This window comes from Carlito syrichta, unplaced genomic scaffold, assembly GCF_000164805.1.
Source record: "Carlito syrichta isolate Samal-C Ts95f unplaced genomic scaffold, Tarsius_syrichta-2.0.1 Scaffold312205, whole genome shotgun sequence".
Taxonomy (NCBI): domain Eukaryota; kingdom Metazoa; phylum Chordata; class Mammalia; order Primates; family Tarsiidae; genus Carlito; species Carlito syrichta.
In genome coordinates this window covers 359,122-373,810 of record NW_007256301.1, presented here as the reverse complement: position 1 = coordinate 373,810, position 14,689 = coordinate 359,122, and the positions used below count along the sequence as shown (strand labels likewise).

The window sequence follows — 14,689 nt, the reverse complement described above, 5'->3', positions numbered from 1 at the left end:
GCCTGCCCAGGCGGGTCTCGAACGCGCAGGCTCAGGCAATCCACTCATCTCAGCCTCCCAAAGGCGTGGGATTACAGGCTGAGCCACCGAGCCCGGCTACATAGCACTTTTTAAAAGGTGAACATGAACAAGGTAGGATTGCTAGTTTCTTTCACCCCCTAATGATGTGAGGTGGGCCTGGGTAAGGTAGAGACAACTCAGCACAGTGGTCAAGAGAATGAGTGCTGGAGTCATGCTACCCAGGTCCTATCCTGGTTCCACCACTGACTAGCTGACATTGGGCAAATTCCTTCACCGTTCAGTGCCTCAAGGTTCACATCTATAAGATGAGGGCAGCAATGAGAGCACCTAAGTCATGGGGTTATCACGAGATTAAATGAGTTAATATACACAAAGTGCTCCATGACAGTGCCTGACATATGAAAAGTATTCAACAGATAACTTCTTGTTACTATTTGATAAATTGCAGTAAAAAGGTCTTTGGGGAAAAAAAAGTCACAGTAATTTATCCCTTTTTTTCTTTTTATTTTATTATTATTTTTTGAGTTGGAGTCTTACTCTGTCGCACAGGCTAGAGGGCAGTGGAACGCTCATGACCACCACAGCTTCGACCTGCTTGGGCTCAGATGATCTTTCCACCTCAGCTTTCCAAGTAGCTGGAACCCTAGGCATGTGCCATAACACCCAACTAATTTTTCTTGACTTATTGTAGGGATGAGGTCTCAACAAGTTGCCCAGGCTGGTCTTGAACCTGTAGGCTCAGGCAATCCTCTCACCTCAGCCTCCCAAAGTGCTGGGATTATAGGCGTGAGCCACTGTGCCCAGCCTTATTTTTTTTTGAAAGGGGGTCTTGCTCTGTTACTCAGCCAGGAATACAGTGGTATATTCACAGCCTCAAAGTCCTGGGATCAAGGAATCCTCCTACTTCAGCCTCCCAAGTAGCTGAGACTACCGGTGCATGCCATTACAGCTGGCTGATTTTAATTTTAATTTTTATAGCGGTAGGGTCTCACTATGTTACCTAGGCTGGTCTTGAACTCCTGGGCTCAAAGAATCTTACCACTCCAGACTCTCAAAATGCTGGAATTATAGACATCAGCCATCATGTCTGGCCCTTAATTTATCAAATAGGCCATATCACCCATGTGGACCTTATCCTCTGCCCTTTAAAATGTAATCTAATCTCAGTTCTTCAGGTTCTGTAATAACTGTGTAAACACCAGCTAGTTCTTTCTTGCCATCCACCTGCTGCTGGCTGCCTCACCTGGTGATGCTGGTACATGTTCATGGAATGCCAGCTTATTCATTGGAAAGGTAAGCCTGAATAGATGGTCATGACACAGTAAAGTTGCTGCAAATTCTGGAAGGCACTCTAGAGGTATATATAATTTTTTTATGTCTTTTGAGTTATGTAAATACTCTATTAGCATAGCCAATAGAATGGTGATTGAGGCAGCAAATTGTTATTTTGAAAGTTAGTTAAAACTGATAAATATACCAATCCCTAATTATTATTACTGATTACGTGGAAGCATAATTTACTTTTTAATGAAATGAATCCAAGAGTCAGCTGTATAAGATTTTCCTTAGAGTTTCTGAATTTGATCTGTTCTCTCAGGTGAGATAAACTACAGAGTCTGTCTTTTGTCTGTTTGGCAAGGTTTAATCTTATTTTTTCCACTGAGTAGAATGCAAAACTTCCTGGAATCAAACTAGCTTACTGGGGAATGTCCTAATAGAGAGAACAAAGCTCTAAAGCAGGGTGGAGAGCTGCCTGGCTGGAAGGACATTCTGAACCTAGTCAGGCTGAAAACATCTGGGTGGAAATGTGCATTTGGCTTCCTTGCCAGCCCCTCCTCCAAGTGTGAGGTGTCAGCAGGGTGGCCTCAATAACTGCCTGGGAATGCCAGGAGACTGATGAAGAGATTTCCTCCTGAAGTCTCAGGCTAGCAGTTACAAAATTCCCAGAGGGAAAGCAGCATCACTCCTGACCCGGGAGTATTTTATCATCTCCATCTAGAGTCAGCAAACATTCTCAGTAGTTATCACCTGACAGCTGTTCGTGTGGCTAAAGATTCTGACACATCAGTCAGTAATAAACCCCAGTGTTCTGAAGCTGGTGTGAGCACACATACACACACACAAGGCTGTGTTCAAATCCTCATAGGCTTGGCCACAAAAGGAGAACAAGACGGCTGCGACACACCTGCCCAGCTCTTTACCTCTATCTGCTGCTAAACAGAGTGCAGCTGCCGTGAGTCAGCTGCTGCCAGATGAAGAATAAAACCATGCTGAAATCCAAACCAGAAGCTGCTGACAGTCACCAGAGACATGAACAAAGAGTGCAAAGTGTGAAAAAAAAGGGACATGGTATATGTATTAAAGAGTCAGTGAAGTACCCATACCCATGATCATTCTGCTCAGATTCATTAGAGTTGTTCTGAAACTGCCTGTTTGTTAGGTGGACAGCTGGAGGCACACGGGGAAGCTGATCACATTCCAGGCTCTGGTCAGCAGAGAGAATTCAGTAATCACTTGCAAGGATCTAAAACCTTGCTACATGGCTGGGTGCAGTGGCTCATGCCTGTAATCCCAGCACTTAGGGAGGCCAAGGCAGGAGGATTGCTTGAGACTTGGAGTTCGAGATCAGCCTGGGTAACATAGTGAGACCCCTATCTCTAAAAGGAAGAAAGAGAAGAAGGGGCGGGGGAAGAAAAGAAAGAAAAGAAGGAAAGGAAAAAACCTCACTACTCAAAGTGTGAACCAATAGCATCATATTACCTCGTAGCTTGTCAGAAACGCAGAATATCAGGCCCTACCTCAGACCACATGCATCAGAATAAATATTTTAAGAAGATCCCCAGAAACTGATAAGTCCAATGAGTTTGAGAAGTGTAAAAAAGCACAGCTTTATTTAAGAGTCTCTAGTAGTCTCAGTGCCAACGAAGGGGCTCACCAGTCAGGTAAAAAATGAGCATGTTAGCTGGGCTCGGTGGCTCAGCCTGTAATCCCGCACCTTTGGGAGGCTGAGGTGAGTGGATTGCCTGAGCCCGCGGGTTCGAGACCCGCCTGGGCAGGTGAGATCTCATCTCTACAATAAATCAAAAAATTAGCTGGGCGTGGTAGCATGCGCCTGTAATTCTGGCTACTCGGAAGGCTGAGGCGGAAGGATCGCCAGAGCCCAGCCGGTTGAGACTGTGGTGGCCGGGAGTGGCCACTGCACTCCAGTCTGGGTGACAGTGAGACTCCAACTCAAAAAAAAAAAAAAAAAAAAGAGCATGTTATTTGCAACAAAGATTCTATTATCAAAGTTCAAGGGAGCACAAAAGGATACCTTATTCTCTACTTATTCTCTATTAAAAAAATTATAATCCAGACACCTGGAAAAAGACAAAACAACCTAGTTTCTGCTAACTAGATTTTTGAAAAAACACTTGGGCTGGTTTGGGGTTGGTTTAAGGTGCAGGTAGCAACCACTGAATGTTTGAACTCGCCAGAGCGGAGTTCTCCTTCCTCAGTGCCCTGGAAACAATGGACTTGCCTTTTGGAGGTTGATGGTGCTGACATGCAGTTTCTTCATGGGGCCCGTTTCTACTGGTCCACTGGCCAATGCATCCCCTTGGCCACTCCTAAGCATTCGATGCTGGTAAATCAAAGGGTCCTCCTCTTCATCAGCAAGGGTGTATCCCTGCAACCACAGATTTAGAGAAAACACCTGCAGCTCCACTAAATGTTCCTGGTTTAGAAAACATCCTTAAACCTTGGGAGGTATAGGCTTTCTGGAAGAGCTGTAATTAACAAGCAAAAAGTTGTATGTATGGACAAAATAAACCACAGCTGGGCTGAATCTCCCACTGTAGACCAGTCTTTGCTGGTCACTGGCAAACACTGACTTAGTATGAGCAAGCAACCATGCAACTAGCAAATATAAACAATTGTGAGCAATGAAAAAAACCAACGAAGCCCAGGTGCAGTGGCTCACGCCCGTAATCCCAGCACTTTGGGAGGTGGAGGTGAGAAGATTGTCTGAGTCCAGGAGTTCGAGACCAGCCTGGGCAACATGGCAAGACACACACACACACACACACACACACACACACACACACACACCCCCACCCGTCTTCCCCCCACCCGTCTCTACAATAAATAAATAAGAAGACCCGCCTGGGCAACTTGACGAGACCTCATCTCTACAACAAATCAAAAATTAGCCGGGCGTGGTAGCATGCGCCTGTAGTTCCAGCTACTTGGAAGGCTGAGGTGGAAGGATCATCGGAGCCCAGCAGGTCGAGGCTGCGGTGGCCGGGAGCGGCCACTGCACTCCAGTCTGGGTGACAGAGTGAGACTCCAACTCAAAAAAATAAATAAGTAAATAAATAAATTATCCAAGTGTGGTGGCACATGCTTGTAGTTACAGCTACTTGGAAGACTGAAGTGGGAGGATCACCTGAGCCCAGCAAGTTGAGACTACGGTGGCTGTGACTATGCCACTGCACCACTCCAGCCTGGGTGACAGAGACTCTGACTCAAAAACAAAAACAAAAACAAACCAAGCAATGAGCCAGGCACAGTGGTTCATGCCTGTAATCTCAGGACTTTGGGACGCCAAGGTGGGAGGACTGCTTGAGCCCAGGAGTTCAAGACCAGCCTAGGCAACATAGTGAAACTACGTCTCTAGAAAAAATTTTAAAATGAGCCAGACATGGTGGCATGTGCCTATAGTCCCAGCTACTTGGGAGGCTGAGATGGAAGGACTGCCTGCGCCCAGGAGGTCAGTGCTGCAGTGAGCCATGACTGCGTCACTGCACTCCAGCCTGGGTGACAGAGTGAGACCCCCAACTCAAAACAAACAAAACTGATGAAGTGTTTAGAGCAAAGGTGGCAAACAGCCCCCCGTACCACCACAGTCTGTTTTTGTATAGCTCAAGAGCTAAGAATGGTTTTTATACCTTTAAATTGTTGAAAAAAAAATCAAAAGTAAGATTGATATTTTGCAACACATAAGGATCATGTGAGAATAAAATTTCAGTGTCCATAAATAACGTTCTGTTGAAACACAGCCAGGCTTATCATCTACAACAACACATGGCTGCTTTCAGGCTGCAGTGGCAAGTCAAACAGTTGCAAAAGAGACCACATAGCCTACAAAGCTGAAACAAAGTTGCCAATCCTAGTTTAGAGCTAAAAAGCTGGATAGACTCCCACAGCTAAGATTACAAGAATACCAAAAAAAAGTCAAGGGGGACTTCAAAAGAGAAAGTGCAGTTCACCTTAACAATCCTGCAGATGAGCACATCATAGCGCTGATGGTTGATTCGGTGACGTACCAGAACTTTATTCACCATTGGAATGAAAATTTGGTACTGTAACAAAAGGGGGAAGAGATCAGAAACCACTATTTTGGAGAGAAGAAAGAAGTGGAGAAAATAATATGACCACAACCACATGACAGCCATTGCTTCTGGGTCTACAGCTAGCTCTGTGGTGTTCAGAATCCCTTTTTGCCACCCTCTGCTATCATCTTAGTCCAAGTCCCCACTGTCTTGATCTGTGATGATCTCTTAACAGCTCTCTGCTTCTGCCCTTGCCTCCACAGCCTACTTTTCCATACAGCATTGAGCTGCATTATTTTAAAATATTAAGAGAGATCACATTTTTCCTGTGTTCCAAATCCACCAATGACTTCCAGTTGTGCTCAGAGTAAAAGCTGAAGTACTTACAATGGCCCACAGCAGTGATTTGCAAATTTCAGTGGACACTGGAATCATCTGGAGGACTCATGAAACCAGAGTGCTGGGCTTCACAGCCAGAATTTCTCATTCAGTAGGTCTGAGGGGAGGCCCAGGAACGTGCATTTCTAACCAGTTCTCAGGTATGTAGGTACTCATATTGCTTGCCCAGGAGTCATATTTTGAGAACCCCTGGCGTGCAAGATCTAGTCTCCAGTCTCTATGCCTCTGCATCACTTCAACTCCAAGAATGCCGCCCCTTGCTCACTCCTCTGAAGGTACACAGCTCTCCTGCTGTGCCCCGATCTCTTCAAGCAAGCTGCCACCTCAACCTTTGCATATGCTATTCCTTCTGCTTGCATCCAACTCTCTGGGATTGAGTCTTTATCATATTTAGGTCTCTGCTCAGATGCCAGCTAATCAGAGGTCTTTCCTGTCTATCCTAAATAAACGGCATTTCTCCCCACTTCCATCCCTCACCCTTATGAGACAAATTGAGTATATTTGCTTTGCTTCATTGGAATGGAGGTTCTATCAGAGGAAGGATTTTATTCTGTTTACTATATTATCCCCAGAATAGCACTTAGCCCACACAGGTGGCTCAAAAAATGTTTGCTGAACAAATGAAGGAAAAAAAGCAAACAATCCCAATCCCATGTTCTCTGACAGTATTTGACACCTTAGATTGCCAAATGGAGTAGCTCACAAAGCTTCTTCCCACATGAGGCAGAAGGCCACATGTTCCTTCAGAACTCAACTTACCTTCTTTCCCAACTGAAAGACAAGTGAAGACAATGTGTCCATGGCTGTGGTGCGCAGCTCTGGGCTCTGATCTAGTGTTCGAACAATAGGGTGAATGATCCGGGAGGCATAGTCAGTGAAATCCAAGGACTCCGTCAGGCGGTCTACAGTTTCTAGCGCTGCCCTGCAACAATTGCTAACATATAGTAATTGCTAACATATAATCTCAAAGTCAAAGTAGCAGCTGGGGATTACCTTAAGAATCACCACCGAAGGAATGGGAATAAATGGTTTCTGAGGTATTTTGGGTGACATGGACCCAACATTTATTCCAGTGGGATGGGGACAGTTAAGATTTCCATAAACTGGGGACATTTCTGGACTGAAATAATGGGAGTTAAAATAACAAAAAGTAGAAAGATAGCATTCAAAGTCTCATGATTGTCAGTCCCAGAGGGCAGGTGCTTACTTTCGTGATGGCAATGGCACTTCAGGGGCATCAAACAACTTCACAATAGGAGGCAACAGCAAATGCAGATAGTCATCCAAGTTAGCACCAAACAGCTGGATTGCAGCCAACAACTGCAAAAGGAGCAAAAGCAGAGCAATGAGCAAAGGCAGTCAGGTATCAAGCATCTCAGGACATGGACAGGGTGCTGGTGTGGATTGTTCAAAATTTTGTGGGAACTCAGAAAAACCTTTATTAAGTGGCCTTGAACCACATTTTCTTGGTCGCACTTTTCCTCCTTCATTTTAATTGCTTACATATTACTTTGCCTTCTCTGTGCTTATTTCAACTGATAATGAATCAGTTGCTGGATAATAGAGAAAACTGGTCTGAGATAAAGCATTTACCAAGATTAATCTGTGAATGGATATAAAACATAAGGATAATCGAGAGGATGATGGACATTCTATAAACTGCATGCATCAGGTGTTACTATACTTGGGATCTGGTCTTGTGGAGTAGAAATGAACCTGTCACTCAGAAAGAGTTCTCCCCTTTTAGCTGATCATCCAGGGTCTCTGAGGGAAGCTGACAGTCTCTCTGGAGGAAGACCCAGGCTACTCACCTTGATGGACACTATGCGGCCTGGGCTATTGTCATGCATGAACACGCGCAGCATGTGTGGGATCAGCTGGGGGAGGTAGAGCTTAAATTCACCCCCAAGGGCTACCACAATCTGCTCAATGAGAAGGATGATCGTGCTCTGGATTGAGGTGTTCATGACCCAGAATTCCTACAAAGAGGGAAGAGACAGAGAACCAGTCATTGCCCTTCTGCGTAAATATGAACCAAGGAACTGAGATGGCCAGAAAAGCAAAAATGTAGCAAACATGGTTTGCCCCAAGATGAGCTACTCTCTCTCCTCCCCTCATAGAGCCCTTATTGTCTCCTATATCACAGCCATTCTGAACAAGTTAAACTGCACTTCCGGATGTACCAGGCCACCTCATTCCTCTTGCTTTGCTCATGCTGCTTCCTTTGCCTAGAACCCCACTTCTCGCTCAGCTAAGCCCTGTGTTTCTAGGCCTGGCTCAAGCCTCAAGTTTCCTATGCAGGCTTTCGTGTCCTTCCATGATCCAGTTTGGGTCCCATTATACTACTCTACCCCAGCACCTGTGATACTTAACTTGCTTTGCCATTCTCCCTCTAGACTGTAGGTGTGGCCTATTTAGAGGCAAGAAACCTCTAATTCATCTCAGTGTCCCAGAATCTATCTGAGCATCTGGAATATTCAAGCCATTCAAGCACAGAGAATCAGTCATTGTTTACTGAATTAACAGATGACTAAATCTAAGTCATTCTAGGAGCTTTGAAGTGGTTCGGTGTTTGCTTTGGTATCACTTGATCTCTACCAGAGGGTGACTTCAGTGTTACCAAGATTTTCTGGATTTAGACTCTGCTAGATAGTATCTGACATCTGTCCTGCAAAAAACTGTGCATCAGGCTTGACAGTGCCACAAAATGACCACTTTCTTACTTACATGATTATATTTTATATACATTACTAAAACAAAAACTTGGCCAATGGGTCACTGATCCTGCCTTGGTACTACAAGGCAGACTAGTCCAAAAAATTGACTCCACGATAAGCTGTCATTTTAAATCGACACAAAAAGACAGTTGCCTACGACCTTCTTTAAAACTTCCAGGCCAGGTACAGTGGCTCACACCTGTAATCCCAGCAGCTTGGGAGGCTGAGGCTAGAGGATTGCTTGCGCCCAGGAGTTCAAGAACAGCCTAGGCAACATAGCAAGATCTTGTTTCTACAAAAAAATTAAAAATTTAGCCAGGTGTGGTAGCATACACCTGAGCCCAGAAGGTCAAGGCTGTAGAGAGCAGTGCTCATACTACTGCACTCTAGCCTGGGCAACAGAATGACACCCCAACTCAAACAAATAAAAAATCGTCTGGAGTAGGAAACTTAATGATAATAGACACTGTACAAATGATGGCAACACATGGATACTAATACTCTTGGGGCCCCTAAACAGTTCAAAGTAGAAGCCAATAAAAACATGAATAACTCCTTGGATAAAAGGCTTTATAGAAAGATAAAGTATTTTTATTTTCAAAAAATGTTTTAAAAAGCATAATGGGGCAGCTTATTTCGCTCATGCCAGCTCTGGCATGTCTCCCTTTCTTTTTCCCCTTCTTCCTCTAATAAACTGTGATTGAAAACTTAAAAAAAAAAAGCATAACGGTTTAGAAATTAAAAATCATACAAAGATGCTGGCAAGACTTACTTTTTCTCTACTTGGAGAGAAGTATTCTCTCTGAAAAAGCTATGTTCTCTAGATAAAAAGTGCTGCCAAAGAAACACCACAGATTTCATGGCCTCCACAGTTTATCTGATGTTCATTCCCTTAGATCACACTCTGTCTTCTTTAGAGAGAGCCTGCCTACCTCCCAACTGTATTCTTGTCAGCTCCTAACAGGGGTTTCTCTACCTCAAAGAAGTCCGGCAGCCTACTGAGGGATGTCAGCTAGATCACTGTTCACAAAGACCATTTCCTTCCTGGGCTCGAGGGAGCTCATTAAAATGCCCAGGATCAATAGCCAAAGAGCCCCCGTTGCACCTTCTCTACCTGGGGTGAAATGAAACCTGTAGTATGCAGGTGTGAGGCTCCCTGCCGTAAATCCCTGTTTTGGCCATATTCATGTTATGACTGTGATATGGTCATGTCATATCCTTGTGTTTGGTCTTTTCCGGGGGACTGAGTCACAGATGACTTTATCCTCCTGCCATGAGTGCACTGCTTCCTCCCTTGCCCTTCCTCGCCACAGGACCAGCTATCGGGCTCTTTAGCATTCTGCCTAGCTCTTTCTTATACAGAGGCCTCTGTGGTAGGAGTCAGGAAATAGAGCAGCTTTTTATTACTTATACAGTTCTTAGACCCAGGTGCTGGGAAGTTCCATTTTTGAAGCCAGCCATTTTGATTTCAGTCCTGCTGCTTCCTCCGACCTAACAAAAGGGTCCAGTGTGAAAGAACCGAAATCATCTTCCAACCCTTTGAGAACACACTATCTCCAACCCTTTGAGAACACACTATCTCTGCAAAGCAACCCTCCTCAACAGAGACACTTATCTTATATAGAACAACGGGAAAAATGATATCGCCATCAATGGGGTGTTTTCTGGCACCTGCTTAATTCATGTTATAAAATCCTGGGAGTTGAGTCTTTTCTCATGTGCCACTGTAGTCAAAAGGTGACATTTATGCTTTTGGAGGTAGTAGGGCAAAGCATCACCTTTCTCCTCAGTGCCTGATGGGCACCCATCATATTTAACAGTCCCAGGAAAACCCAATCCCAATCCCTTCTTCAGGCCACGTTTTTGTTTTTGTTTTTTTGAGTTGGAGTCTCACTCTGTCGCCCAGACTGGAGTGCAGTGGCACGCTCCCAGCCACCACAGCCTCGACTTGCTGGGCTCCAGCGATCTTTCTGCCTCAGCCTTCCAAGTAGCTGGAACTACAGGCACGCGCTATCACACCCGGCTAATTTTTTTGATTTATTGTAGAGATGAGGTCTCGGCAAGTTGCCCAGGCGGGTCTCAAATCCACGGACTCAGGCAATCCACTCACCTCGGCCTCCCAAAGTACTGGGATTATAGGCTGAGCCACCGAGCTGGCTGGGTCACATTTTTATGAGCAGCAAGGAAGAGGGCTTTCTGGGAATAGAACAGTACTGCTGTGATATTAAGGTAAAACTGCTTTGTTGTGTGTGAGGCAAATAACTCTTTTCTGGCAGAACAATTACTTCAGGATTTCTCTTCAGGCTTCCCACCTTGTGTTTTTTGCAGCTTGGGAGCCTGGGACAACAGCCCTCTTCTCTCTCAAAACCCCATGGGCTGTCTTGTTACCCCTGGGTCGTAACAGCTCTACAGTGACCCATGAAAAAAATGCCCATGTTATCCAAACTTACCTCTGGGTATTCCCTACCCCAACATGAATGAACAGGTCACAGTGTAAATATCTACTCACTCTCATAAGGGTGACTATTTCATCCATGTAAGGTCTGATGTGGCTCTTCACAAAGGACACCAACATTCCCAGCTGCTGGAACAAGAACTGAAATGGACAAGAGGTCAACAAGTTGGCACTATGAAGGACACAGAACTCCGCAGAACTTCCAGGTTCAACCTAAGTCCATGTGAACTAATAAAGACAACTAAACAATCAGTTTACATACTACCCCATCTACTGAGAATATGTTTCAAAGACTCAGACTTACAGTCTGTGGTGGTGATGGTTCCTACAAGCAACTGTCAGGGGCTTTACATACCAGGCAAGCCAGTTACTGCACAATAGGGGTTCTGTGGCCAGACCAGTTATTCTGAGCCAGTTTGTCACTTATTAGTTTTATGACCTTCATATAACTTCCCTGTGCCCAGCCTTTTCAGTGGGAAACTGGAGATAACAGTTCTTATTACATAGATTTGTAAGGCTTAAGTGGAATATTACATGTAAACCTTTAGAAAAGGGACATGAGTCGGGCTCGGTGGCTCAGCCTGTAATCCCGCGCATTTGGGAGGCTGAGGTGAGTGGAATGCCTGAGCCCGCGGGTTCGCGACCCGCCTGGGCAACTTGGCGAGACCTCATTTCTACAATAAATAAAAAATTAGCTGGGCGTGGTAGCGCGTGCCTGTAGTTCCAGCTACTTGGAAGGCTGAGGCGGAAGGATCGCTGGAGTCCGGCAGGTCGAGGCTGTGGTGGCCGGGAGCAGCCACTGTACTCCAGTATGGGCGACAGAGTGAGACTCCAACTCAAAAAAAAAAAGGACATGAATCCACGTTCAATGACTGTCTATCAGTGAAGGATTTCTGGAGTCACTAAAGACTTAAAAATAAACATGGAAGTTTTAATCAACTGTTTATTTTGTTTATTAGGCCCTCATTAATAACCCACTTACTTTCTAAAATAAATACAGCTAACATTTGATTATGGGTATTGTAGCTCGTTTATAGTAATTAACTCACAAATTAAGTCTTAATTAATGAGTTAACTGTGTCTCTAAGGAATTATGAGCCAAATAGCAAGCAAATTGGTGGGAGGAATGGCATAAGGAGATTCTATTTAAGTTGGTAGCTTTTAAGTGTAAGAAAAGATGCCATTCACTATATAAAGCTGGGAATAAGGAAAGTGTGGGTAAGGGAAATTCCAACTACTTTCCAGATTAAGACCTGTCTCAAAGCTGTAAGTTCTATTATGCTATGCTCCTCAGATAGTATAACATGCCAATATCAAGTAGCAAATCAAGTTTGAAACCCTCTCCCCCCAATTTTTATTATTCTCTATGCCTTTAATTCTTTCCATTAACAAAGACAATTTAGAGATGACCATACATATTCTCACTCCTATCCACATTATATAACTTGGGTAAGTTGGAGATAAATAAAAAGTGTTATTTCAAATAGTAAGTAATAGAACTTACAGTGTCCTGAAGAGACAAGAATGATAGGACACACAGGATTGGGCTCAAAGAAGATTTTGGACTAAGTCCCTAATGACAGGGACAACAATGACTTCTAGGTGGTTAGAGCCTGGTCACTAGATGGCACAGGTCTAACTCAGCAGAGCCATTCCTACCTATCTCCCTTCCCCCCTCATTGGATCACTGCTGACAGTTTTATGAAATGGTCCCTATAAAAGTATATTTAAAGAACCACTAAATATAAAGGTTTATCAGCTAAATTTTTGTTATGCAAAGCCTGAAAGAAGGTAGAAAACCTAAGGGAGAGGAAAAGTAGGGCAATGGAGACGGCATGGAGATCAGGGAAAACCACAAGGCAGAAAGAGGAAACAAGCCTCCTGGCCCTTGGTGCCATCTTATTAGGCGTAACCAAGGAAGCCATGCTGGTGGCTGCTTCATAAGGACTGGCCGCTCAAGGGACCCAGACAGGCAAGCGCCTCAGTCCTAAGTAGAGAGCTGGAGTAGATGTCTCTCTTCTCCCTTGGATTCTTTCACAAGCTTTTTCTCTTTTCTCCCTTACCATAAATTTTTTTTTTTTTTTTGAGTTGGAGTCTCACTCGGTCGCCCAGACTGGAGTACAGTGGCCGCTTCCAGCCACCGCAGCCTCCACCCGCTGGGATTCGGCGATTCTTCTGCCTCAGCCTTCCAAGTAGCTGGAATTACAGGCATGCGCTACCACGCCCGGCTGATTTTTTGATTTATTGTAGAGATGAGGTCTCGCTGCCCAGGCGGGTCTCGAACTCACCTCAGCCACCATGAATATTTTAAAAGAACATATAGTATTGCTCCTGAAAATACTAGACCTCCCAACCTCCACTGCTAAGAAAAGCCTAAAATAAGTGCATAAAAGATAAACATGATTATTAGAACTGAAATCTCTAACATAAAGCCAGACCTTCAAAGGGCTACATATTACGAAAAATGGTGAGTTACAAAAACAAACAAAAAACCTGTCCACTGGCAAAAGGAGACAAATAAATTCGTCAGTTTTGATGTGGGGTCTAGGTAGAAAAAAGTCTGTCCTAAGAGATCATAATTTCAGGCCTACTTTCATATGGATTCAGAGGTTTATTTTAACTACCGATGTGGTTAAGTCAAGAAAGTAACTGGAAGTTCTCCTGGATCACCTAGCAGAAACAAACACAAATCCTCTCTGGAGGAATGCAAAATTGGAGCAGATTTTTCTGGTATTGCTCCAGGAAAAGTCCAGCTGAATGTGATATATGATTCAAATTATAAAACACATGAGGAAATACTCTACAAGCATGACTAAGCAGAAAAAATAACAAACAGAATCAGACCCATTAAAGATTTTATATATAATAGGATTATTAGATAGAAAATATGTTAAAGTATCTAAATAAATAAAAGTGGGAATAAAAAATGTGAGTAAGGCACGAAATACTAATCAAAAAATCATAGGCATATTTCAAATAACCTAGTATATAAAGAAATAAAATGTAGTTGAAACTAAAATCTCAATCACAGGTTAAAAAGACATAGCTGAAGAATTAGTGACTAGAAAATGATGAAAATCAATATCCAGAATACTTCTGAAGGCAATGATGAAAAATATGGGTAAGAAACTAAGAGGGCTGGGCGCGATGGCTCAGCCTGTAATTGCAGCACTTTGGGAGGCCAAGGCGAGAGGACTGCCTGAGCCCAAGGGTTCAAGACCAGCCTGGGCAACTTGGAGAGACCTCGTCTCTACAATAAATCACAAAAACTAGCAGGGCATGGTGGTGTGCGTCTGTAGTTCCTGCTACTTCGAAGGCTGAGGCAGAAGGATCACCTGAGCCCAGCAGGTTGAGGCTGCGGTGGCCGTGAGCGTGCCACTGCCTTCTAGCCTAGGTGACAAGAGTGAGTGAGACTCCAAGTTAAAAAAAAAAAAAAGAAACGAAGAGATATTAAGAATAAAGTGAGAGTGTTTAATATGTCTAATCAGAATTCTAGAAGAAAAAAATAGAAGGATAGTAGGCAAAAAAGATGATATTAGAGAATTTCTTAAGAATTGATAAAAGATACCAATCCTCAGATTCAGGAAGCCCTCCAAGTCTCAGATAAGCAAAAGCTACATCTTGACATGAGACTCCAAAAAATCCAGAATTATTTTTTGGAGGGCGAGCTCCTTGAAATACAGGCTTTCCTTGCTAGGTAAGTAATTCTAGAAACCGTTTCCCTTGCTAGGTAAGTGTTCTAGGAACAGGCTTCCCTTGTTAAGTAAGTGTTTATCAGCATCAGT

At 43.9% G+C, this 14,689-nt stretch overlaps 1 protein-coding gene across 1 annotated transcript in view; it reads right to left on the bottom strand.

The window, feature by feature from the left end:
• The window catches only part of MTOR (mechanistic target of rapamycin), a 150,591-nt gene that overhangs the window by 99,112 nt on the left and 36,790 nt on the right, over positions 1-14,689 (bottom strand). Inside the window, exons 20-25 of the mRNA XM_008069778.2 lie at positions 10,959-11,045; positions 7,544-7,711; positions 6,940-7,052; positions 6,492-6,654; positions 5,271-5,363; positions 3,542-3,688 (exon numbers count right to left, since the gene is read on the bottom strand). Of these exons, the coding sequence (XP_008067969.1) occupies positions 3,542-3,688; positions 5,271-5,363; positions 6,492-6,654; positions 6,940-7,052; positions 7,544-7,711; positions 10,959-11,045 (771 nt within the window). The remainder of the gene's footprint in view (positions 1-3,541; positions 3,689-5,270; positions 5,364-6,491; positions 6,655-6,939; positions 7,053-7,543; positions 7,712-10,958; positions 11,046-14,689) is intronic.